This window comes from Lonchura striata, chromosome 19, assembly GCF_046129695.1.
Source record: "Lonchura striata isolate bLonStr1 chromosome 19, bLonStr1.mat, whole genome shotgun sequence".
NCBI classification, from domain to species: Eukaryota; Metazoa; Chordata; class Aves; order Passeriformes; family Estrildidae; genus Lonchura; species Lonchura striata.
This window is the reverse complement of record NC_134621.1, coordinates 508819-535734: the sequence shown is the minus strand read 5'-3', so window position 1 is coordinate 535734 and position 26916 is coordinate 508819. Positions and strand designations below refer to the sequence as shown.

General features: G+C 48.3%; 1 protein-coding gene across 1 annotated transcript; it reads right to left on the bottom strand.

The window, feature by feature from the left end:
- On the bottom strand, positions 1–25914 carry LOC110475155 (heparan sulfate glucosamine 3-O-sulfotransferase 3B1). Its single transcript, XM_021539073.2, has 2 exons — positions 25356–25914; positions 1–1002 (listed from the first exon to the last, which is right to left on the bottom strand). Exons 1-2 carry the CDS (start codon positions 25787–25789, stop codon positions 384–386), a joined length of 1053 nt encoding a protein of 350 aa, XP_021394748.1. The 5' UTR covers positions 25790–25914; the 3' UTR covers positions 1–383.
- Positions 25915–26916: the final 1002 nt, after the last annotated feature.

The following is a 26916-nucleotide window of genomic DNA, read 5'->3' as shown; positions in this document are numbered from 1 at the left end:
TAGGGAAAGCAAGTGTTTATAAAGGCCAAATACCCGTAACAAAAATAAACTTGTGCTTTCCCTCCCTCCCTTCTTTTGATTTTTAAATACAAATTTTGTTTAGGAAAAGTGGAAGCACTGTCTGTTACAAATGAAACCAAAGAGAAAGAAGAAGAGCGAAAAAACAAAGGAGAGACATTAGAATTCAACAACATGGAATGTTAAACAGATTACAGGCTACCATTCTAGCCAGTGTGGTTAGGCAGCTTAGTGAATTAATTGCTTAGGAATTAAAAATAAATTATTATAAAATAGATTTCTGTACATTTTACATACATATATATCTCTTTATATAAGCAAACCGTGCTGGGCAAGTAATAACAGGGAACTTTCCCATGCCAGGCTCAGTCCCAGCCGAAGTCCTGCCCTGTCATCTGGTAGAACTTCATGTTGAAGGGTCGGTAGAAGTCCCTCAGCCTCTGCACCACCTCCTGGTCGATGTCAGGGTGGGTCCTGCCTTTCGTCTTCCCCAGGCAGTGGGGTTTGCTGCTGCCCTCCGCCTTCTTCAGGCACGGGAAGCCCTTGGTTTTGTTGAAGTAGAAGTGTTTGTCCGTGATGATCCTCTTGAGGCCCAGAAAGTCCTGGACCCTGCCCAGCTCCCCCGCAGGGTCGCTGATCAGCCTCTCCCCGCTGACGAAGAGGATCTGCCCCAGGGGGAAGTGGAGCAGCCAGTTCTCCAGGTGCTTGGCGTAGATGCCAATCTGGATGGCGCTCCACGAGGTGTCAATCAGGCCCGTAGTCCTGTTTTTGAAGGTCAGGCTCTCAAAGGTTGGGATGTCAGGCTTCTTGGAGAGCGTCTGGGTGTAGTCCGAGATGGCTCTGGTGACGGGGTCCCGCACCACCACGATCAGCTTGGTGCCCTTGCACATGGAGGAGATGCGGGCCGGGGCCTCCTTGGTGACGAAGTAGCTGGGCGTCTTCTCCATGGTGATCTGCCCCTCCAGCGTCCTGGGCATCAGGTCCCTGCCAGAAAAACACACAGACATAGGTCAGAAGGACAAGGAAGAGGAATAAAAATATCCATATGCATTTACATATATGTTGACACATAGATACACAAGAATTCTTCTCCCTAGAGTGCCTTCACAGGCCATTTGGATCACACAGGCAAATCCATTTCCCATTGATCTAGGGATTAGGGAGGGATTATTATTAAAGGCCACTGTATTAGAAATCCAGTTGAGTAATCCCCCAGTTATTAATGAGTGGATTAGCTGAGCTACATTCTGCGCTTGGACCACAGCTGAATGTACCACACCAGCTCTAGACTTGTCAGGATGGGTCCTGAGCTGCACCAGGTGGCTGTTCTGGCTCATGACAACACCACTGAGACCTCAGCCCCAATCCAGAGCTCATTTCCCATTCCCCATGGGAATGAGAGGATGGTACAGCAGAAAAGCAGGAGATCACTAGACTATGTCTACCTCACTTTTCCCTCAACTTTCCAAAGGCAAAACTTTTCCCAATTCAGGCAAGAGGGTGCAATTTTTCCCTGGCTTGCCAACAGCAGGACTTCACTCACAAGTGTCCTCTTGCATCCAGTTTCACCCCCTGCTTTACTATTCCCTATTACTTGTTTCCTCACATGAACTAGAAAGGGCATCAAGAGCTGTCCATGGTGTATTCAGCGCATCCCAGTCCAGGAGACAATGAGGACAGCCCCACTCCAGCACTGCCCCACGGGTTACAGCAGGTCAGGATACGGGATACAACTGTGGAGAACACAACCTTAGCATATGGGCAGGACATCCCTTCACAAAGTACTTTTAAAACTTAATGCTTCCAGCAATTCCATCTTATTCTCTGGCTATTTCTAATTAACCACATGGGGAAAGAGTAGGGAGCTTGCAGAATTGATGGAAGTGGCATGAAGCAGGCAGAGTAATTGTTTCCTATCATTCACTAGGCAAGATAAAATATTTTAGACTGTTTGCCAGGTCTTTCACTTTATAGCCCAAACGGACTAATTTTCTCTGGGTTGTGAGATAGTTGAAAAGAAAAGGCAAAAGGGGAGTCAAGCACAAAATTAAAGTTATAAAACTTGATTAAGCTTTCAGAGCATCCACCCAGCACAGAGAAATAAGCAGCCAGCATGTGATCTGCAAGCCTGAAGCTGTACTTCACTCAGCCATAGGACACCACACAGAGGCTGTTCCCAACAGCCATCTTCTCCCTCACTGCTGTTATGCTTCCACAGCAAAGATCACCAGGGCTCTTGCAATTAAAACAGCCACTGATAATTTGTGCTAAAGGCAATGGTTGCCCTGATTAAGAACTCAAGGGAAGAAAGCTGACAAATCTGTTCTGAGGGCAAATAGCAGGGGATCCAGGAATGAGAGCTCTGTTTGCATCAAAAATCATCCCATGTCTATGAAATTTGGTCAGTAGCTGTTTATGCAACTGTTGGTGAGCTCACACTCCACCTGGTATTTCACTTATTAGCCTCTGGCATTACATTTGTGCAATGTGTTTACTGGCAAGAGGCACCCAGAGTCTGCACCTCCATCATCCCTGTGAGCTGTGCCTGGAGACTGCCCATAAAGGCCCTTCTCCGTAGTCCCAAGGTGAGAGACAGTCCCTGTGCCAGGTCTGCATGGCACTCTGGGAGAAGTGGTAATGGACAAGCTGGACTGTGGAGGAAGAGGATATCAGCTTGTGGAAAACTCCAGTCATGGCCAGAGGTGGTGGCAACCCTGAAGGCTGGGATTTCAAGTCCACACAAGTGGAGTTTCACATGCAGATAAAAATCATGCTGGCCTACCATATACCTGGGATGTGAGAGCTTCTGGAAGCTAGTGTGTGTGCCAAAACCAGCAAGCAGAATAAAACTCTGACTAATCCTTCATCTTTCTGGCCAACTCTGCAATCCCGTAATGCTGTCACAGAATAGGGCCAGTCAATAACACTCAGAGCAACTCTTAAATTTGTTGTGGGCTGATGTAGATTTCAACATTTGTTCACTAAGTGTTGTCTCCTTTTATGGCCACATTAAACCCAAGTTCTACATCCTGCACTGGCCACCAACTGCTTTTCAGCTTGATTTAAGAGGTTGTTTTCCACCCATGAAGTCCTTAATGGCCTGGGACTGCCTAGAGAGGAGAAAGCTTCCCAAAACATTCTCAGGTTGTCCATGTTCCACTGAAGCCCTTCAGCTTTAGGTCAGGTTCATTGGATTGCTGGTTGTATGGGACCCTGCATTTTGGGACTGATTTCTCCTCCAGGACTACTACAGTGAGTATTTATCAGTCTCATGGGAATGATGCAAGGTTTATTTTTTCCCTCCTTGCACAAGAAAGGCATTGGGCAGGGCTGGGCTGTGAAACAGGAGGAAAGTGCTGGGGATGAAGTGCCAAGGCAGTTGATTCAGTTGAGAAACAGAGGTTCTTAATTAGCATTTCAGCAAATACAGAGGAGCACCATAAGTGGAAGAAAGCAGGGAGTAACTCTTTACCTAAGAGGCATCCATTGGCCTGGTGTCAGCCCCTTTGCAGAGCAGTTCATCTTCTGGACCCACACTGCAGTTGTGCTGCAAGTATTCAGTTCTGGGCAAGCCTAAACATCCCAGGTTGTTATTTTTGGAGAGGGCCTGAATTCTTGGCAATTTAAGAACATTTTGCTGGTGACCCATCACAGCAAGCAAAGCAGAAGGAGGCACATTGACACACCTACTGCCCTCAGGCTGGCCAACACAGGCTGTTGCTCACAGAAGGTAAGCAGAGGTAGAAACAGAACCTTCAACCCATGTACAAGGCCTGGATCCACCAAAACCAGCCCTCGGGCCCTTGTTCCTGCTCTCCCTTCATTGCACCACATAGGTGCCAGGCATAGTCCATAACTAAGACCCTCAAGATTGTCTCAAACTTTGCATTGTTAAGTGGCTGCATGAAACAAAGACAGCTGCAAGTGAAGCCAAATATTGTGGCCCATAGAGGTGGTTTGAACCTCTGACAACACCACCTCCAGGAAAGCAAAGTTTTACTGGATGGGCATGTCAGTTGTGAGGAGCTTTCCCTTGATTTCCATCATCTCCCACAGAGGCACCATCCATCATGCTGGCAGTCAGAGACAGCAGAGCCTCAGGGACAGAAGGAACTGGTACATTGGCTGGTCTGAACTCATAGTGGTGGAAAAATCAGCAAGAATAATTTATTCCCATTCAAGCCACAGCTGGAGAAGGGCAACTTGGACCAGCAGAGCACTGCAGCTCCAACACAACACACTGGACATATCTGCTCCTGGGGCTCCAAGACAGTAAGGGCCATGCTAAACTACAGCTGCTGCTTTGGGAGGGGAAAAAGAGGAGCTGTGATGATGAGAAGCCACAATTTCCTGGCAGGATGCAGCCCCTTGGGAGAAAGGAGTGGGGTCCAGCAGAAACATGCTTTCAGCTCAGGTGGACACAGATCACCCCAGGCAGCTTGTGACCGCTGTGGAGCCTCTGTTTCCATTGAGGATTCTCAGGCACCTTGGAGGCATGGGCAGCTCCTGCCAGCACTGCCTGACACAAGGTGAGAAAGGCAAAGGTGCAGCTACCACTGCTGTCCATATGGGAGAGCAAAGGGAGACAACAGAGGGAACCAGGCTGTGGGAAACAGGGAGCTCAGCTGAGCCCCAGGGCTGGATAGAGACACCACTGAGGGCCAGAGTGGAAACTGCAGTCAAAAAATCTTGTATGAAAAGTATGAAAACCTTGGCAAGCCATCCTTCCTGCCTTGTTATCCTCCTGCCTTCTGGCAACCTGGAGTTCAAAGACCTCTGGAGACAGCATCTGCATCAAAATAATCCTATTTCATAGTGACTATGAACTGTTTAATCCTTTCAAACCCACAAATACTTCTGGCCTTGAGAACATCCCACAGAAGAGAGTCCCAGCACCAAAGCACTGCCTCTACCTGTCATTTGAACTCCATCCCCACTTCCCTGCTTGGGAAGGGATGAGGCACCTGCTTATTGAGCATGGAAGAAGGAAATGAGGATGAGGAGCAGACTCCCAGCATCCTTTATTCCCCACCCAGCCCAGCCAGAAAGCACTGGTGGGGCTCAGCACTGCTGACTAGGGCAGAGCTGCCAGCAACTGGGTCCCAGCAAGGGGAAGAAGTTGCTGTGTGAGCAGAGCTATGAATTTTGCACAGCTATGAATTTTGCACAGTCAAAGAGCAAGCCCCTAACCCTGAGCTATTAACATGTCAAGAGGGGCAGAGGAAAAGCTTTTTCTTTAATGAACATTTCCCTGGTGAAAAAATGCACCCTTCGTAGGCGAAGTGATAGGCTTAGTCTAAAGATGGATTGGCCTACTTTACCTATTAACCACTTAAACTAATGTAATAAAGGCTCTCTTCATTCAAACAGCCCTAATCCCCAGCCCCACACAGCTCTGAAGCCTGGAATAAGAAGGAATACTAAGATGAACTCAGCCAGGCTGATACTTGGGCACTGGGCAGGGGGTTTTGTGGGGTTTTTTAAAGGGCAAACTTCTTCAATGTGAAAATCAGACCCAGACTGAGATAAATTTACAAAGTGGGGATGACAGGTGGCCACATGGTAATCCAATTCTGAAGCCTAATGCCCTTTGTGGCAGCTTTTGTCTGCCCAGAGGGGCTCCAGGCTAATCTGCTGCTACTTCTCAAGGAGGAGCAGGCCAGGGGGGTGAGGGGACCCCACAACCTGTTGCTGCATTATTTGCCACAGGTAGGACAGAGCAGTGCAAGGCAGAGTACAGCTGTAGTGTCTGGTTTTATCCCTGGGGACATCTGTTGGTGCCCTCATGCACCTCCTGCCACAGCCAGCACCTGCTGGGATAAAGCCCCGGCGCCCAGGGCAGGGCTGAGCCTTGGGTGAAGCCACAGCCACCTGCCCTGGCAGGGGTCACTGCCCGGCTGCCCAGCCAGGGCCCAGCACACTCAGGTGTCCTGCTGCCCAACAGAAGCCCTGGAGCTGAGCAGATGAGCTTTCCTTTCTGAGGAAGGTTTCATGCTGGATATATTCCTATCTAGCATCTGGAGCCAGCCAGCACCACTCTGGGAGATGTTCCCCCTGCTCCAACAAATTCAAGTAATGAGTCCCACAGGTAAGTCTTAAAACCAGGTTGTCCTGTGATGCAGCTGCAGCAGTGGCACCTTCCAGTCTCAAACACCTCAAACATCCTCTGTGCTTCCTCAGTTTCCCTCGGGAAAGGTGATAAAACTGTTCTGGAGGAGACGGAGTGCACTCACAGCAGTCCCCACAGCAGCTCTGCCAACAAATACAGCAAGAACGACTTTAGTGTAGAATTTCTAAACTTTCCCCCCACAGCTGTTCCCTAGAAGCAAGGAAAACATGGGAAATGTAAGGAAAAGCAAGTCAAATTATTTTGGACATCAGCCACATTCATGCCCAATTCACATCTGTAACCCATAACCATTTGCTTTGCAGCCCAGCACTGCACACACAGAGCATCTGACCTATCTCTGACCAGTTTCTGCCCTATTCCTCACTGATGTTTCAAGAAGACAAAAAGTGATTCCTTTTCAGAAAACCACATTTTGACAATCTGATTTTTTTCTCTGGGGAAAGTGCCTCCCAAATCCTCCCAAGAAACTGCATAAATTAGATTGAAAAGTTATTGTGAGAAGGTGAATAGAAATACAAAAAGTAAACAACAAAGTTCTTCTCCCATCCTAGGGGAAAACAGATCTTTTTTGCCTTCAGAGTAATGACAGAGGGTTTGAAAACCCAAGATGACACTGAGCTAAAGTACAGCCAGTAACAGAACAACCCAAAATATGGTACAACTTAATGCACATGATGAATTTAAGATTTTTGCTGCATTTTTAATTTACAGGTTGGAAAGAAAACAGGCCCAGTAGTGGTCTGTTTAGGCTTGGAACAGCTCTGAAGAACCAAGTGCAGAAGATGAGGGAGATTAAAGCTGCATCCTCTCAGAAGTGATGCTTTCCAGTATGCTGCATCTCCCTCTGCCTTGTCCCCATCCCAGGGGCAGTTTGGTACCTTGTTCCCATCCCAGCATGGTCTTGTTCAGCTTTGCTCCAGTCAGGATCCCACCAAAGCCAAAGGGCTCATTTCACACTGCAGTCTATTTGTCCATCTGTCACCTTAAGCCAAACTTTTTTAAGGAGGGGTTTACTGCAACAGCCACTTCTCACTCTATTTCCTGCTGCTTCCCTGCCTTTTCTCTCTTCTCCATCTCAATAAATAAACTTAGGCCGAGTGAGCTAATTCTAATATCTTGAAAAAGAGCTGTAGACACCCAGGGAATGATGGGGTGGCACCTCCATTGGTGGTAGCTTTGCCTCACAGCTCATCCCCTCTGCCAAGCTGATAGCCAGTTGTTCCAAATTTCCAGGGCAGCATGCTACTCTCAGGAAGCAGGACAAATGTACAGTCCTGGTAAGAGCAGCCAGGGGCTGGATTAAAACCACACAGCTGTAGCCCCATACTTGGCACCTGACCATGAGCAAGAACTCAAATGCTCATCAATCAAAACCCCAAAGCATCACCAGCTCAGCTCCTGAGGCCACCACGCTGGTCCCCTCCCAGCCCCTTTCCCTGAATGGTTGATCACAAAACCATTGAATCTCAGCAATATTCCTTAAGAGCAAGAACCTGACCAGCTCTGGGAAAGACTGTTAAAGTAATAGAATGTTTTAATTGCATCACAAACCCCGCCACCAGTACACAGGTCAACTGGTTTCAAAATTACCTTCTTGGCTTTGACTCTGCTTTCTGGTGACAGCAATGGGAAAGGGGATGAAGGAGATGGAGGAAGAGGAAGAAATAGAGAGAGAAGCAATAGCAAATTCCTCTTTAGGGGTGTGAGTGTTTGCTCCTTTATTATTTGGTACATCATCTTACAAAACTTTTCCTTGGCTTCAGCTGCTGTTGCAGCACAGACCTGTACAGTAGCAGGCAGTGTCTCCTTTTTTTATGACCAGTAGTAAGAGTAACATGTGTGCCTTTGTCTCAAGCAGGAGCCTGTTGTTTGGGTTGGCCAATCATACAACAATAAAAGGGAATGGCTGGGAACCAGCCTTGGCCTTTTTGAAATGGATGTAACCCTATCCAGCTCCGTCAAACACTCGCCACGATGATTACACAAACCAGATGATGGGAATTAATGAACTTTGGGGGTGACGAAGGAGTAGGTGAAGGAGGAAAAATATGTTGGCCTGAAATTAATGCTTTTCGCACCCTCCTTACTCCCTGTCCCCGAATCTGCTAGGTGCCCTTCAGTTGTTGGGGAATTTTGGGGACTAAAGGAGGGTGAGGACGGTAATTTGTGTGAAGAGTACCCATGATGAAGGTGCTCTGCGACTTCAATGGGACCAAAGAGCTGGTGGCTGCATGTGGCATCACCATGTACCTCACAGGAACAGGCTCTGGTCTGGCTGTGGAGTCTGATCTAAGCTCTTTTGATGCTGATAAAAAACTCCATCAAAAGTTTGGGGAGTGGGGAGATGTGGGGCAGTGGCAGATGGCCCTTTCGTCTCCACTCCACATGGCAAAGCCAGGATGCACCAATCAACCCTGGCAAATCAAAGCAAGAAGTGACCCAAGGGGGAGGCAACACACCAGGTTTTGTTTTTGTTTTTTTGTTGTTGTTGTTTTTAAATAAAATGTTAACATGAATCTGCCCACAGCAGTCCTATCCTTGTGGCCCTCTCTTCCCCTGTGGCCTGGGGATCTCCAGCCCTAACCAGAGGAGGGAAAGGGCAGACCAAGAATGGGGCAAACAGCACGCTGTCCCCTACTGTTTTCCCAGCCTCCATCCAAATTCAGCTCCAGAGGCCTTCTTTTGCCTGACACACTTCGTCCACCTAACAATCCTCAGTCGATGTCTCTTCCAACCCCTTGTCTAGGTGGCTGCCTCATTCCTGTAAGTGTTCAAGGCCAGGTTGGATCTGGTCTAGTGGGTGGCATCCCTGCAGGGGGATGACATGAGGGGATATTCAAGGTCCCTTCCAACCCAGGACATTCTGTGATTCCTCCTGAACCTCTGCATGCAGAGCCCATCCAAGGCAAGGCTCCTTGCTCTGCCCATTTTCACCAGCCCCTGCCCTCACACCATACCCCAGTCCTTGCACCATCTCACCAGTCTGTCCCTCCCTCCATCTCTAGCCTAGCTCCAAGTCTGGCGAGCACCATACTTTCCCCCAAGAAATCTCTCTGCCAGGCTGAGGATGCCCAGGCTACTTGGTCATTCCTCTAACAGAAATTCCTCCAGCCCTACAGAACAAACTCAGAATGTTGCCACTGTCACTGGTTAGGTCACGCAACAACTGAACACAGGCTGCAGGGATGTGGAGCTTTCTTTGGAGTAGGAAGGGCTAAATTTCGAATTATTTTTTTACCTCTTCCCCAAATAACAGTGCGAGATGTTACAACTGCTAAGCAAGAACTTTCCCTTCTTTGCTGGAGCCAGGCATGATATTCATCAACGTCCCCAGTTCATTACACAGGCCCTCCTCTTCTCTTTGTGTAAACACGGAAGCCTCTTTCTACTCCCCACCATACTTAAAAAGCTCTGAACTTCCACTAAATAATTATCTTCACCGGCGGTGAGAGGAGCAGCACTTTACATATCAAAGGGCTGCTTTGGAGGGATTTACAATAATTTAAGATGGAATGGTAAATATTCTATTCACTCCAGTTCATCTCCAGTAATAATTATAATCCTATTAGCAAGGTCCCAAGAAAGTGATTTCATTATCATCTAGCGAGCATCTATGTGGATTTCTTGGAGGGGTGGGATGGGGGAGGCCATAGGCAAATAAAGAAGGAAAAGCAACAAAAGATGCAATTGCCAGCACCTCCCTTCCCCCAGCAGGATTTGGGCTCCATTGTCCCGATGCTTCAATAGTGCTTTGCTCTGAAAATAAGAGCTTTGGAGCGCAATAAGGGGGTGGGGCTGGAATGAGCATCTTACTCCTTTCGGCCACCGCCGCTCCCCTTCCACGGCCGAGGGTCCCCCGGTGCCGCTCCGGCGACAAAGAGCGCCCGGCGCTGTTCCGGCGGCCCCGGGCAGGCGGCAGTGCCACAGTTAAAAGCTAATTGCTGCTCATGGGTGAGTTCTTCAGAATATTGCCCAGCATCACTGGGCTGTGCTGCCCACCGCTCATGTGAGATAACTAATCTGTCTCCATTTCCCCCAGAAAGGCCAAAAGGACTGGTTTTGTTTAAAAGCAGAGCAAGGAGAGGGAAGTTCTGTGAAACTCATGATTTAAGGGGGAAAAATGCCCTGAACTCAGCAGGAAATATGACTGAGCTAACTGACAAGCTGGGACTAAAGCCCCTTTATCAGCAGATCGCAGCACCAACTGTCCACACCAAACTGTGTGTTTTATTCCTGCTACAGAACACCTCTTCATGCGCCCCGTTGGAGTGTTTAACTGGAATTTATATCTGCAGGAGTGCCTCAGTTGCACCAGTGTAATCCTCTTCCCTCTCTTCTGGCACCTGGGGGCCACCAGTGTGAGTCTCCAGTACTTGCACCACAGCTCAGCTCTGCTCGCTCTGGGAAATCAGCAACTACTCCAGAGCTGCACCATTTGCAGGCTTGTAACAAGCCAAGATTACTGTCACAGCGTGCAAGAGTTTATTGCAAAGCTGTAGGAACATTTTTATCAATAAATTAAGTAGACAACAGCCTGAAAGGGAGGAAAGAGGAAGAATTTTAGGCATCCAGAGAAATTTCAGTGCTTACAACTCATTCCTGGTAAAAAATAAATTCTCTGGACTGCCTCTGCCTCTTATTCTTTTGCAACCAGAAAGACCAGTAATTTCTCCTCCCTCAAGAATTTATAGCCTATAGTTGACATTATATGTACTAACATCCTACTATGTAAAGATTTGATAGATCCACTTACAGATTCATTGCAAGACAAAATTCTGCTCTTGAAGAGTGCTAGTTCAACACATCCTTGCACCAGAGACACAAATTCTTGAACTCAGCTTTACTTAAGTAGTACCAATCCTGCCCTCATGAGAACCTGAAACCAGCATCTGGACTGGGTAGGCACTTCCAAGCACAGAATATCCTTGTCCAGAAAAAAAAAAAAAAAAAAGCAAAGTAAGAGAGTCAGGGTCTAGAGTTATTGGCTTAATTGTGGAGACAAAAAAGACAAAAACCGCACAGCCCTTGCAAGCCTTTTGCTAGCTCAGAGTAGGCCTGTGCAAAGGAAGCCTGTCTTGGAAGAGGCTTAAAAGCAGATGAAGAAATTATAATGGCAGTATATCCAAAACACATCCATGGTACCCAGGTTACAGGAGGGTCTCCTGCTGCACAGGATGTGGGACTAAGACAGTTCACATGAACACAGAGACTCAGGGGTTTGACTGCAACTCCATCAGGAGAACAACTGGGCTGTTCCCATAAGTCCCAACCAAAGCCGACACCTTGCTGTCAGCTTTCTTGCCCCACAGCAGCCACTCAGACATGTCCAAGAAACACCAATGCCCACTGCTCACACCACAGCCTCTTCCCTCTCACCCCTTCCCTGCCACCAAGGCTCAGGCACAAACCCCCAGTGTGGCAGGAGCACCAGCCAGTACTGGTGGTAAGTTCAGCCATGGAATCCACAGCCCCAGACAGCTCCCACACCCGTCAATTTGCTCTCTTAATTGTAGCAACAGCACTAATCCTCTCAAAGATGTTAAACCACCTGGGGCACTGCTCCTTACAGGTCTGCAAGACATCTCTCTTCTTCCTAGGTCTTGAGAAAATGCTTCCTTGCAGCAAAGGAAGAAATATAATCAGGTTAAGCCCCAGAGATGTGAGGATCTGGAATCTGGAGGAGGCAGAAGTGGGTACTGAGACACACAGGGGTGGCACTGAAGAAAGAGTACAGCCTGTTGGCATTCTGCTGCTGTCTCAGGAGCACCAGGTGTTTCAGGAATTAGAGGCCCAAACCAAGTGGCACCAGAACTCATCCAAGGGTTGAGCTACCCACCCCTGCACATGGAACAGAACATCCTCCTGGCTCATCCTGCCTGTGACACCAGAGCACCCTGGGGCTCCTGCCTCTGTCCAGGACATCAGGAGGTATTCCTAATCTATGTAGCCCACAGGAGGTTATCCCACAACCTCATCTCTACAGTACCTCCTCTTCCAGGCCCTGTTCCAGTTACTTGTTTTGCTGTATGCTGGAGGTGCTGAGCCCAGTGAGCAGGGTACACCTCAATTTGGACCCAAAGGGCACCTCTGGTGTAATCAATGCAGGGGAGATGGTCACATCTCCTACTTCCCAGTTGTCTGTCATCAACACATTGCCACACTTTTCTGTAGCTGTGCTGCAATAGGGAACTTTCCCAGTTTCCCAGAAAAGGAGCTGGTTCAACAGAAACAGCCTCTGGTTTGGGCTGTTCTAGGCTGCAGGTCCATGCCAGTTATATTGGTATAGATTTCTATGGCCCACACTCATTAATCAACTTTCTGGTTAAGTAACCATGTAGTGACCATGGCAGTAGCCTCTCTCCAGCCACCAAAAAGCAGCTGAATGTGAATGGCTAACCCTGGTCCACCCCCACTGACACTCAGAAGCACCTGACAGATTTCTACCCAGGAGAGCACCACAAGGAGATTAACATCCCAGGCTTTGCCATTCCTCTGGGGCATTGCCAAGCCACCACATTTCACCTGCTCCAACTCTGCCAGAAAGCAGGGAAAAAAAACTCAACCCACTTAGCAAAGAGCCAGCCCCAAAAGGAAATACAAGTCAACAGCCACTCCAGCAAGATATGGGTATGACCATGTTCCCCTAATGCAATGTTCATAAATCACAGCCCTGCTGAGAGGTCTTTTGTATTTTTCCCAACACAGAAAAAAATGCCCTAATCTGTGTGCCTGCACAGGCAGGTAATGAGTTACACTGATAATGTTGCCCTTTGTAAAACACCAGCATGAGTGGCCCAGCATTTGCACAGGGAGGACTTTGTTTGCCACCTTGACACACATTTCTCCTAATTAAGCCCAGCCTTCCTGCTCTGGGTCTACAGCCATGATTAGAGAAAAAAGCCTCCTGATAGACTTTGGAGACCTGAGTGATACCCCAGCTCTCACCCTTCAGATCATAACTCATGCTGCGGGAGTATCCCCAGCGATTTGTCTACCCTTGCAGAAAGACATGCCAAAGTCAGGCTTGAACCACTGTGCTGAGTTAGAGCCCCAAAAAGGGCCTGGTGGCAGCTCTGCTCCTGCTCCTCAACCTCACCATGGACATAACAAAGCAGGGAGGTGGGAGCAGGGACACTTCATTCTCCCAGTGAAACTTTCTCTGTGCACTGACATGCCCTGGAATGTCTTCATGTCACATCTGAAACAGAGACCACTAGCTCTTCTAAAGCATGTGGGAAAGGATCTCACAGGGTGGCCAGGGCCAGATCAGGCTTGAAACAAATCTTTAGACACATTTACATCTACAGTTTTTCAAAAAAGCCACGTCGGATCTCCAGGAATTTGCTTTCTGCACCTACCAATGGGCATCCAGCACCACCTGAACAGCAAAGACCTTCAAAACAAGATCACAGAAAAGTCAGCTTTCCATTTTCATTATGAAAAAAGAAAGTTATGGTTTTTTCTGCCCTTTCTGATCATGTACACCTGTTCCACAGGCCAAGTAATGCCAACAAGGTGCTGCCAAACCTCAGCTGCACGACTCCACCTGCCTCTTCAGCAGCACCCAAACTAGCCTTGAAACTGTGTAGCACTGGGGCTTCTCCTCAATGTGATGAAGGGAAGGAGATGCCCCTCTGACCATCAGAGGACCTTCCCCCCATGGCCAGTAACAGCAGGGAAGAACAAATCCATCAGAGGAAAACTGGGAGGGTGCTCAACCAACTAAGCGTGTCCTGTACTCACCAGCTGTTCATTACCCTCAGCATCTCATTGAGTGGGTCAAGAATTCAAAATTGGTTTAGACTATATTCCCAGCTGAAACACCTAATTAACTTCTGAAAGTCTCATGCTTCCTTCTCAGAAGGGAGGGGTGGCACCAACCACAACCATCTGTAATCTGGGCACTGGCCAAGTCAGTGTGACCCTCATTGGGATGAGCTGATTTCGCCACCCACTGGAAAAAAAGGCCTGGCAAATTAATACACCGGTGATCTTCTCAGTACTGATCCCTAAATGCATTTTAACACAAATGAGATTGTCACCCCAACTCATTTGTTAATGGATTTGTGATTCGCTTTCATAAAGGAGTAGCACTGGAAATCAAGAGCTCTCCATGGCAAACAGACCAGGGCAGTGAGAGATCTGTCCAGAAGGAGATTTTTTCCATCAACATCTCTAATCAGGTGAGGATGAACCTCCTGACTCTCCCCTCCCTTTGACACCTCACATCAAGCATTAAAGAGAGAAAAAATACAATTAATTTCCAGGACTAAAACCCAGCATGCCCATTGAGGATTTTGGGCTGCAGGTTTGTGGTGCCACCACATCCCTGCATCCCCAGTGACACTGCAGGACTCAGCATAAAGCAGAAGGAACCAAACCAGCCTTGGGAAGGAGAGAAATTCCCAGTGAAGGAGGGAGACAGGTGCCAATTAGGGAAACATGAAGGAGCAGGTCTGTCTGCAGACTGCCTTTCTGCCCAGTCATTACCTGGGATCTTGGTATGGTCATAACCAGTCAATGACACCCAGCCAAGAGCTCTTTAAAGAGCAGGCTCAGCTGGTGGAGATGCTCTGCTGCAAGTACAAGAGATGCAAAGCACTACTTCTCATTAAAAAGGTATTCACATAATTAGAGACTTCACATGGCCATACCAATGATTTGATCTAGTCCAGAGCATTCAGGCACTATTTAAGAGGGCCTGGTTGCCATTTCTTGCCATTTGGGTTGTCTGTGTGTAACCCTGCCATCTCCTCACACCCCATGCACTGTGATGGCAGGTCCATGGCTATGGTGACAACCAGGAAGTGCCTTATGAGAAAAACTGCATGTGCCAAAGCCCTCCAGCAACCTCCAGCATCCCACCCTGCTTTCATTCAGAGTCAATTTCCTTCCAGAGCCAGCCATGGGGCTGAATTATCCACAAGTCCTTCAAGCTCTTGTACATAAAGAGCACCATGGGCCAGTCTGCCAAGGCCTTAGAGCACAACCCAAGTGAAATGACTTTTCCCTGAACACTGAGGACTCTCAGTGACAGCTATTATTATTCAGATGAAACCAAGTGTCAGATTAACAAATCAATGGGTGTAAGACTATAAAATGGGTGACTACTGAACTATCCAAACATATGGATGAACTAAAAGTGAATTGTAATTGACTCACCCACACCTTTGATCTCTACACCCTTGGGTTCTTAAAGAGACAGCACAACCACCTCCGACCCAGCTGAACTGATCTGGGACTCCATTGTGAGCCTCACAAAGTCCTTTCTCTCTGCCTCCATCCCCGGCATGTAGATGCAGCCTAGTGCTTGAAAAGTGAGAAAAGTCAGCTCTGCCTTGGAGAGCCAGGGAGCTGGAGATGGACAACCTACACTACCAAAACACAGCCTCTCACATGGAGCCCATCACCCCAGGCATCTCCTCCACCAGCCCTCACCCCCAGTGGTAGCCCTCAGTCAACTAGACATGCATGAGGAGATGTCCTAGGAAGCAGCAGAAGAGGGTCCAGAGGAAATATGGGCAGTGATGATGCTCATTCCCTAACTCCTGGAGCCAGGCGTGGGGTCTCTCTGGTTTTCAAGGATTTCCCTGTGCAAAACAAGGATCAGACTTTGCTGATGGGTTCAGGGCATGCATATGCCCCTGCTGTAAAACCTGGGCTGGTCTGGAAGAGCTGGAAGCTGCTCTGCCCTTCTCCAACTGCCCTGACAGCACATAATCACTAATGCTTGATTAAGAAATCTGATGTTGAATTTTCCTTAGGATGTTTATGCAGCTACATTGAAAATAACACACAACTTAAATAAATGTTATTCCTAAATTTTTACATTTGGAGTTTGGAGAGAGCTTTGACCAGTTTTAGATCAATATGTGAGAAAATGAATAAAAGAGTATTATCAATTTTGATACCATACAAACCTCAGCTCCTCAGGAGTCACAAGACAAGCAATACCTTGGGTTTAGTTTCAAGCCTCATTACAAACATAAGTTTTTGTAGCTCTTCCAAAAAACCTAGCTCAGCTTATTCTTCTGCTCTATTCTGCAAATGCCACACAAACATGTCTTTGGGGAGCTTTTGAACCCCACACTGTAGTTTCCCCATGTTCCCCATGATGGGGAACAAGCTGTCCAGCTTAGCTCTTGCTATACTGAGTCTTAAAGCAACAGGAGTTTTGGAACGCCTGCTGCTGAAGGCAAATGCCAGCAGCTATTCCCAGCTCAGGGCTGCTCCCCATCAGGCACCACCAGTGAGTAAAGCGAATCACTCGGGAAGGCAGAGCCTTGGCAGCCTGTCCTCCAGCACCAAGAGTGGGTTTGATGGGGGAACCGGGTGAGGCAGAGCAGGCATTGCTCTGCCCCCATCATTTCTGGGCTCCGACCCAGCTGTGCAGCTGCTTAACCCACCTGGTAAGCCCCGCTGGAACAGACGAGCCTGCCACAGCTGCAGGGCTCACCCCAGAGGAGCCCCAGAAGAGGCAGATTGTGGGGAGGAAGGTGGAGAAGAGGAAACCCACAGGCTCTTAAGCTACTTTAGGACCACATGAGCTTTCTGTTTATATATAGCCTAATTAATTATTACACTGCATTGAGCAGTTTGACCTTGGAATCTTCTCTAGGAGGAGGCAGCAGTAGCAGTGTAGCCAGGGCAGCTGGCCAAGGCTCTGGTGTGTGCCTGGTGGCTCCTCCAGCACATCCAGTGGTCTGGGCAGCACCAGCCCATCATTACCCAAGCAGACAGCAGCTCCCATGTTGAAACCCTAACCGGCTATTCCACTTCTGCTTTGGCAAGGCTGATATCTCCTCTCAAAGCTTCCTTCCCTGCTCAACACCCTGTATTAGCTATTCCCTCTGCTTTTCCACAGACAGCCCAAGGCTCATTAGTTACCAGACCAGCTCAAGAGGGAAATTAAAAGGGGAGGAAAAAAGGTGTTACAAGCTTTGTGTAAAATTGCAGCAAGTTCAGTGCACTGCACTGGGAAAAGGGAAGATGGGCTTTGCTAAGCATGTCCTCGATAAGGGGCAATGCCCAGGCTGTCCGGCTTTTTGTAGCTCACTTTGGTTGGTCCAACCATAGTGAAGTCAGAGCAGGATGCTCAGAGCCACCAGACTTCTATCACTGCCCCACTGGTCGCAGGTGAGACGTCCATGAGCTTGCTCCATTCCAACCCACTTGCGGAAGATGGAAGTCCCTAGCACTCAGGACACTGGCTCTGATCTGGCACAATTCACTAAATGTGGCACCAGAGGTGTGTGCAGGGGGTTCAGAGCAGAGGCACAGCACCTCAGTGGCAGGCAGCACGTCTGCTCCCACATGCAGAGACATGGGGCACAGCACAGTCACGGGGTTCCTCTGCAATTCACGTTTAGCAACAGCATTCACAGCCCTGTGTACCAACAGCTGAGGACCGCGTACAGCCACTCCGGGACAGAAGGGCTGGGACACACCTCCTGTTTACTCCAGCACCTCCTGAATTCCTTCCAAGTCTAATACATCTTTAGAAAAACAAACTGAAGGCAAGCCAAAGCAGCAGGCCTTGCCAGTTTTGAAAAATATATTTCATAGCTCAGTGAAGAAGCAAAGCACTTTATTAGGAAGACACTGGGGTTTCATCCTCCCCCTAGTGACAGGAGGATCCATGTTCTGAGCCTGCTCAGCAGCCGCAGCCCCTGGACCCCATTCCAAATCAAAAATACTACTGGAGCTTAACCCCAGCACAATTGCCCTTTCACTATATGAGCACTTTTCCAAAGATTTCCTATGTCTCCCTCTGCCATTCACCCACACCTGAAGTTTTAAGTTTTCAAGTTTCAAGTCTTTCAAGTTTTAATGCAAGTTTGCATTTGATAATCAAAAGAGGCTGAAAGCTTGGGGCTTTTAATATAAAGCTTCTCAAGATGCTTTATTGAAGTTAATAATTGTAATGGAGTTTGGTTTCTGTGGGGACTTTTTCTGCACAGTCACATGGATACACACTGAGGGTCTGATCTTGGAGCTCATCCCTAGGCAGAGTTCTGGACTGTGTTAGACACAGTCATGTTCAATCTCTGTCACCACATGCTGCTGAAGACTCATCTTCTCATCAGAGCAAACTTCCCACATGAAAAAGTGTATTTTTAAAGGGAATTAGTGTAGCAGAATACAGTCACACTCAGTACTGTTGGACCATGTTTGTGGCAATGCAGGATTTGGCCTTGTGTTCACTTTTAGGAAGGATCTATCAAATGCACACATCCACCTATAATACTGTACACTGGCATATAAAATGAAAGCCTGTGCACTATAATTCTCCCTCTCTTCTGGAAGAGCTGCCTGCTGCAATGGAATTCAAAATCTGGGCCAGTTCCAGGGAAAGGTTACAACTGTTCACTTTTATTACAAACCAACCACTTTGGTGTATTCATAGAAATCCCCAGCAGAAACAAGCAGAGAAGACTGGCCAAATTACAACCCTGACCTATGGAATTTTATTAGCACAACACTCACAAGAAAACCAGGACAAGGGAGGATGACACCCATCAGCACAGGGATAGCAAAGCCAGGCTCCGTGTGTGACACCTTACAAGCCACATCGAGGGCAGGGTAAGCCACGCTGCTCAGCATCCCAGACAGGCTGCAAATTAAACTCTGGGTCAGACCTGCTGCCAAACAGAGCCATGACTCCCTTGATGCCGGGGCTAGATCATACCATCCCTCTATAGAGATGTTCTTCCTCCCTCCCTTTTTTGCACAAAGAGAAGAAAACAAAACTGCTGTAGAAGCAGGCTAGTTCCAGGGCGTTTCCAAGGAGGTTAACACAGATGTAAAGCATTTAGCAGAACCTGGAATTATTTTTCTCTAAATAAAGTTTCCCTAACCGCCACGTGGCAGGGCACTGCCATGTTCACATATCTTGATGGAAAGATTTTAAAAATGGAATTATTCATTTACCAGAAATCAGTGTGATATCTGCTAGCAGCACCTGTACACCTATTTTTCTCTAGCATTCCCATCAACATCATCTAAAGTCCCAAACACCCAAGTTTCTGGTTTAATCTGAATGATTCCTGAGGCCACAGGGCCAGGAAGAAAGGTCAGGCAGACAAGCAAGCCAGCTCCCAGAAGTCCCTCCTCACCTCTGGACCTTCCCAGTATCACATGCTAAATCATCATCACTGAGTAAGTTTCCTCCTCATTCATGGCTATTCCTAAGAGGAAAACCACCATAGGGAATGCTCAAAGCCAGCGTGGCACCTGAAGAGATTGTCCCCATTGGATCACTATTATCAATGGACTACGGTACACCACACATCCCAGCCAAGCAGACCCTACTCTCTCTAGGAGACAGAGGGACTGCTATGGAGGTGCTGCTGACCTCCATTTCTTCCCCTCATCTGACCCATGGCACAATGTGATGCCCTTCCCCACTTGTCTCTGCACTCCTTCGTGCCACCTTCAGAGTGGGAACAACTCCCCGAAGGCAAAGTTACACCACCACAAACACCTGTCCTGAATTCACCCCACTTTTCCTCTGAGCCTGCTGATAATCAATATGTTTTGTCACAGGACCCTTTGTTTCCATTAAGAAAGCTAAGATAAGGTCCATTTACCCTGTTGCCTTCTGGCTGCTGCTGGGCTGAGCACCTCTAAAAGGTACATGGTGTTTTTGGAAAGCTAATTAAACACACAGCAAGCTGCTGAAAGACCTGGAATTGCAATGGTTAGGGCAAGCCCCAGTACAGTCATCAGTAGCAAGTCAGGACCCAGCACAGCATTTAGTCATTTCCCACAAACCACAGAAGAAACCTCTCCAAGCCCATCCTCACACACCACACAGTGACAACAGGTAGTAGCTGATAGCCCCTGACCCACTAATTACACCACTGAGACAACATGCCCCACTATTTGCTGTTCTTTAAACCCATTTGTTACCCATCCCACATGACACTGGCCCTGAACCCATTTCTCCCCCATGGTCATACCACCAGGAGACATGAATCCTACACTGAATCATCACTAAATTAGACTTCTTCCTAGTAGGGATGAGTAAATAGCCCCAAACACAGGCTCAAGTGAACAGAGCAGCTCAGCAAGAGAGCCCCTAATATAGGATATTCCTATCATCAGGCAGATTGGAAATACAGCTCCAAAGAACAGTAGTTTGGGTAGATTTTCTATAGCCACTGCACCCAGGGCTTGCTGGATGCTTTTAAAAACAAAGCTTTGCCTGGAAGTGCCTTGAGATATCCAACTCTCGGTGTGTGTTACAGACATCTGCCATGGCCCAGTTGAAAAGAAAAAAGCAATAAATCCCACACTCAGAGTTGAGCCCGTGGGTTTTCATGCCAAGGAGCACAATGCTCCCGGCAGGCCACGGGGTCTTGCACTAACACGATTAGCCAGGCAGATCCACCATCCGCATCCGTCACCCCCAACTCTTGGTCAACTTCGAAAAGTTCAGCAGCTCAACAGGTGAGGCCATGAAACCCGATCACAACAGACAATGTCATCCCCCCAGCGTCGTGCTGGGAAGAACATGTCACGTGCGTCATATCGGGCAACATGCTTGAAACAGAGCATGCACTGAAACCCCAGCAACACGAATAATCTTTGCCATCTGTTTGAACAACTCAACCCTCCTCAGATCTAAAGGAATGATCCCATGCAAATACAAGGGCCTTGCTGACTGATTATAGCAGCCCAGCCCTTCTTTTTGGGGGCCATTTTCCTCCCAGCATTGCACAGCAGCTCAAGACACATCATGGGGAGCTGCTGCCGTGGCCAAGGGTGCACTGAACTCCATGCACATTCTGAGGGGACCACTGAGAGTCCCCACTTGTTTAAGCACAACACAATGCAAAATCAATAGTTGAGTTTTAATTTTTTTTTTCACATCAAGAAAAGAAAATCTCAATACAAAAATTGTTTGGCAAAACCTTCCCAGAGAACACAACTGTTCTTTAGGAGATGCTTGTTCTGAGCCAGCACAATTCACAGGAAGGCAGTGGAAGAACCAGTCTTTGCTTAGATGTAGTTATTTGCACCCAAAGTCTAGTTGGGAGTATCAGGACTGTTCCCAAACTTCCTGGGGCCAATACACCATGTGACACTCAGTGGAACCCAACCACAGTTCTGTCTGTGCTGCTGGCTCCATGCATCACTGGGAAGGCAATTCAGCAGCAGGTATTAAACCTTAATTAAAGTGGAGATTATAGACAGTGGCTCAAAACGGGGGCAAAATCCTGCCTTGCTCAAGATTTGGTTCATCAGGGCTTTCACCCCAAACTTTTAACCTTATACTTCCCTTGCTCACAGCCTAGCTGATTGCAAGGACCAGCTTGTGCCCCCACATATTCCTTGGGGAAAAAAAAGGAGGCTCATAGGGAAAAAATAAAAAAAAAAAAAAGGAAGTTTCTCCCAATTCAGGAATTGCTTTCAAGCAACTTTGCACCCTAAAGTCCAATCAATTTTGGAGTCTAAAAAATGCATGTTTGAAACAGTTTATCACACACTACCAGACCACAGGACCTGAGCCTGCTGATCCAAATCACCCATTCCCAGTAAGGACAATGAATTAAGGCAACCTAGGAGTAGCGGGAAGACAAAGCACCAGCATTTTAAGAATTTTCCATAAGAGAAAAGAAGAAAAAAGGAGGTGTGGTCTCCCTGGTGAACTGCTAGAGGCAGAGCAGCTCACGCTAGTCCTGCTGTCACAGTTACAGCCGTCACAGCCACAGCACAGGGGTTCCTAGCAGAGAGCTACAGACTTGAAATATAAATCTGTGATGTTGAGTAGGGGTGACAACACCCAGCCCAAGGCAGGAGGGACTGGGCATTACAGCCTACTGGGCTGAAAATGATCATAAAAAAAGAAAAAACCCAAAACATGTAACACTAATGACAATATTTTTTTTTTCTTACAATAATTATAGGACAGCAGGCTTTCAAGTCCATAAGACATTTCAAAATGCATCATTGTTGAATCAAATGAAGAAAATCATAAAAGAAACTCAACAACTGATTTTCTAGGCTTGGAAGAAATATTTTGTTCCTCCTACCAAGCTCTACAGTAAACCACAAAGAGTGCAGCGACATCTCTGAGGCTGCTCAGCCAGACACAGGCAGACAGTCTGTGGAACTGAACTCCCTACTGTCACAAAGAGGAAACTTCTCTACTATCCAAAAATTCAAGGCACTTCATAAAATTAGTTTGCAATAGTGGCTGGATCCCATTTCTCCTCTGTCATAATACATTTTTTCACTAGAAGCAGTTAACATGCTGTATTCATTATGGGGTGGCGGGGGGGGGGAGGTGAGAAAACCCCACAATGTGTATACAGAAGTTATCTCACTATCAAAAAAACCCATTTAATTTGTCCTGTTTCCCCCCAGCTTTTCAGGAATGATACTCAGCATCACTCGATAGTGTTCTGCATTCCAAACAAATGAACAGATTTCATCTCACTTGACAGAAAAAGGAGCAAAGAACAAGTTTGTGTTTCCTCCTTCTAAAGTTATTTTCAATAGATAAAAACTTCAGGCAGAAATAAATAGTTAAACCGGATTAATCACAATCACCTCCAAAAATAAGAATTCATCAAGCTAAACAAGTAAATCTCATGCCCTTCCATCTTGAAAATCTGAAAAATATTTTGGATGGCAGGAACTTAAACAAACTTAAACTCCTAACAAATATAAACAGATTTAGCCAATTAGCTAAAATACACTTAAAATGAGACATGGGTCCAAAATTCTATCTTCATCTTTTCAAAGCCAGGCAATTGGATTTGCACTGCACTCTGGGTGCTGAGGACACAGTAACTCCCCCAGTTCCAAAGTTCAGTAGATTTGAGCAAAAGCATCTGAAAAATAAAGATGAGGCTTACCCAGCTCACTGCACGATGCTGACACCACACACCTTTTATAGCATCTTTAATTCAACTGTACTGGAATACTAATAAGAAAATATAAACACATCTCCTTATTGATACTAAGATAATAAATAAAAACGTCATTAGGTCTGGAAGAAATAAACATGTTCTTGAGGAGTGCTGAGAAGCCAAGATTCACTGAAGTCAGCATGAGCTTAGAGTTATTACTCTATAGGACCTGACTTTTAATGACTAAATTTATAGTAACAAACTTCTGTATCTAATTCTAATTAAGTTAGAAATAATGCACAATATATAACAACTTGTCTGCTGGTTTTCATCCTCCCTCAAGCATTTTGCATTATTTAGTCCCCCCTAACTGACCCAGGCGCAGTCCCACAGACAGCCAGACACACTCCCGTCTTCGGGGTGAATCACACACGACTGATTTCAAGACTTCCAGCATCTCTTGCTGCTTGAGAGCATCACCATTCAGACCTCAAGATTTGTCAGATCTCAGCTAAAACAGCCCTTTCACAAAGATACAAATGAAAAACTACAGTGTATTTGCAGGGCCCATGCTGCTTAAAATTCAGCAGCTGATAAGGTGAAGCTTTAGGAAGTTGAACACAATACCTGTTCTCCAAATTTAAAAAAAATGTGTATCCTTTAAATATTGGTTTTCACCCACTACATCTGGGATAACAGATGAACTCAATCATAAGCATTATTTTCTCCTCCTTCCCTTCCACCTCGTACTTGTAAAAGATTAATCAACCATTTTATGGTCTAATTTAGGTGACTAATTAAAAACAGAGTTCAACACATACAACAGCATTTTGCTGATAAATCCTGACAGGTTTTATGCTCTGTTATATGCAAGTTCTCCTTTAAAACGTGAAATTTTTAAACTCAGCTGAATTTACAAAGGTTTCATTTCGGCTGCTGTGGGACAACACACTACAGCCTCCACCGAGATGACAGAATTTTCTAAAACGAAACAGCTTTCAAAAGTTACTTCCTCCTCATCAGATTTTATCTTGCACTTATTTCACTAACTGCTGAGGAATGGCAACACTAAAAAAGAAGAGACATAAACCTAACCGGACATGCCGGGTGGGAGTTTCAAGACTACAAAGAGGTTACAATTCGTAACTTCACAGCTCCCATCTAGCTTCAAAGTTTCCATTTCGGCTTCTTCAGCATTCCTGTAAACACTCAGTAGAAAGACATATTCAAAATGCTCTCGATAAAGGAACTTCAATCGGAAAAGGGCGAGAAAGGCACCGAAACGAGGGTCGCCCCACGTTCCGTGTCCGATCGCGCTTCTCCTCCTCCGCACCCACTGTCGCCCGCTCCGCCGAGCCCACCCGCACACAGACATCCCGGACCGCGCTGCTCCTCGCAAAATCACTTACATTCTTACAGGATACAAGCCAGAAATTTATAATTTTCTCCCAGAGCAAAGGGTTCATCCTGTTCCCGACGCGTCCGTTACCCGCTACACCCCACACCGCTCCCGCGGTCCAGCGCTGGACTGGCGATCGCGACCTCGGGCAATCGATCAGCTCCAGAGATGATTCCGGGGAAGGAGAAAGTTAACGGAGACTGAACTCAGGCAGCGAGTGAGGAAGTTTTATCCGGAACGTGGAGCTGCCGCCTGCAGTCCCAGGCAGCGCTCCCGGAACGGGTCAAACCCCCTCCAAACGTGCAAAAATATTCCCAAACGGGTAAATCCTCCCCATCTCGCCTCCCCCACACAAAAAAGGGAAAAAAAAGAAAACGGTTCAAGTCCCGCCCCAATGGATTAAAAAAAACAAACCAATACAAACAAACAAAAAATAAAAACAAACAAAAAAAAACACCCCAAAAACAAACAAAAAAACCCCAAAGGGTCAAAAACCCCGCAGACACGCGGTCGCTGAGCGCACCGTCCGCCAGCCCGTGCAGACCCGGGGGACACACCAGTCATCCCTCAGCAACACTCTGAGCTGGACGAAAAGTACGCTCCCGCAAAAGACCTGGAAGTACAGCGGAATAAGAGTATTTAAAAAATATTAAATTAATATTTAACTTTTATATAAAAATTAAATACGGTTTGGCTCGCGGAAAAGCTCCAGACGCCCCGCCGCCGCCTGGGCTAACGGGGACCGCAAGTTGCGCGCTGGGTTTATTATATTTTTAGGGGTTGTTTTTTCGGGGGAAAGCATTTAGCGGAACATTTACTCTTCGCCCCGGGAGCTCCCCAACGTGCTCCGGAGCGGCCGCATCCCCGCAGCGGAGCGGCGAGCGCAGGATAGCTGGGACCCCGTTCAGCCGCGTTCCGCCGCGGGGCCGCTGCCCGCCCCGGCCCGTACCTGTACCAGGCGAGTCCCCGCTCGTAGTTGCGGTCGAAGAAGTGGGGCTCGGCACCGACGGCGCGCACGTCGGGGTGCACCCGCAGGAACTCCAGCAGCGCCCGCGTCCCCCCCTTCTTGACGCCGATGATGATGGCCTGCGGCAGCCGCTTGGTACCGGAGCCGTTGAAGAAGCTGGAGATGGGGCTGCCGGCGTCGGGCGCTGCCCGTTGCTCCTCCAGGCTGCTCTCCTCGCCCGGCTCTCCCGGCAGCAGCGGCGGGGCGGCGCGGGACGGCGCGGCTGAACCGCGGGTCGTCAGCCCGGCGCAGGAGCCGGCGCACGAGTAGAACATATAGAGCCAGAGGAAGAGCATGATGAAGAGCAGCAGCAGCCTCCGCCTTAGCGGCGGCAACGCAACGGAGACATCGAGGCAGCGGTTCAAGCGCTGCCCCATGTGCCCGCGGGCGCACCGGGATGCATGGCTGGAGCCCGCGCGGCTCGGCTCAGCTCTGCCCGGCGCCTCATGGGCACCCGCGGAGCCTCAGCACAGCCCCATCGCCGCCGGCGCCCGGCGCTGCCGCCCGGCCCGCTCCGCGCCGCTCCCGCCGCCGCAGCGCAGGCAGGGCGGCGGGGCGGGGCGCGGGCCGGGCGGCGCTCTCAGCCAATCACAGCCGCGGGTTCTCGCATAATGAGGAGGGCGGGGCGAGTGGAGCGGAGGCCGCGCTGATTGGCTAGCGGCAGGAGGGGGTCGCACCGTCGGGCGGCGGCGGCGGCGGCTCGCGCGCCCCGGGAAGAGCGGAGCGGGCCCGGCCGGCACCGCCACCGGCACCGGCACCGCCCCGGGAAGAGCGGCTCCCGTGCGGGCCCGGCCGGCACCGCCACCGCCACCGGCACCGCCCCGGGAAGAGCGGCTCCCGTGCGGGCCCGGCCGGCACCGCCACCGCCGCCGGCACCGCCCCGGGAAGAGCGGCTCCCGTGCGGGCCCGGCCGGCACCGCCACCGCCACCGGCACCGCCCCGGGAAGAGCGGCTCCCGTGCGGAACCGTGTGCTGGACACTCGCTGCCAGGCTGGGATTTCCCGTGCCTTGTGCCCTCACGGCTGCAGGGAATCGCCAGCTGGGAGTCAAGCACTGAGGGCATCATGGTGTTCGGGGCATCTCATTTTTTTCTCCTCCTTATCCTCAAATATGTGGATAGCAAGGTTTCCAGGGAGACTTTATTGTGGTCTTTCAGTATCTAAGTGGGGATTATAAAAAAGGTGGGGACAAACCCTTCAGCACAGTCAAGGGATAACTGTTTTAAACAGACAGGGCAGGGTTAGATTAGATATTAGGGAGAATTTTTTTTACAATGAGGGTGATAGAACACTGTTTGAGGTTGCCCAGAAAAGCTGTGGATGGCCCATCCTTGGAAACATTCAAGACCAGGGTGGACAGGGCTTGGAGCAACCTGGTCTAGTGGAAGGTGTCTCTGCCTATGGCAGGGGGCTGGGCTATATCACTTTTCATGGTCCCTTCTAACCCGAACTATTCTATGATACTATTTTTGCCTGTATTGACGAGTTGTCTTTTCAATCAGCTG

Excerpts from the sequence above, each read along its gene's own strand:
- LOC110475155 (XM_021539073.2), bottom strand. The coding sequence starts at position 25,789 with ATGGGGCAGCGCTTGAACCGCTGCCTCGATGTCTCCGTTGCGTTGCCG. Across the intron at positions 1,003-25,355 it reads CGGGGACTCGCCTGGTACAG|GGACCTGATGCCCAGGACGC; the intron begins GTACGGGCCGGG and ends TTTTTCTGGCAG.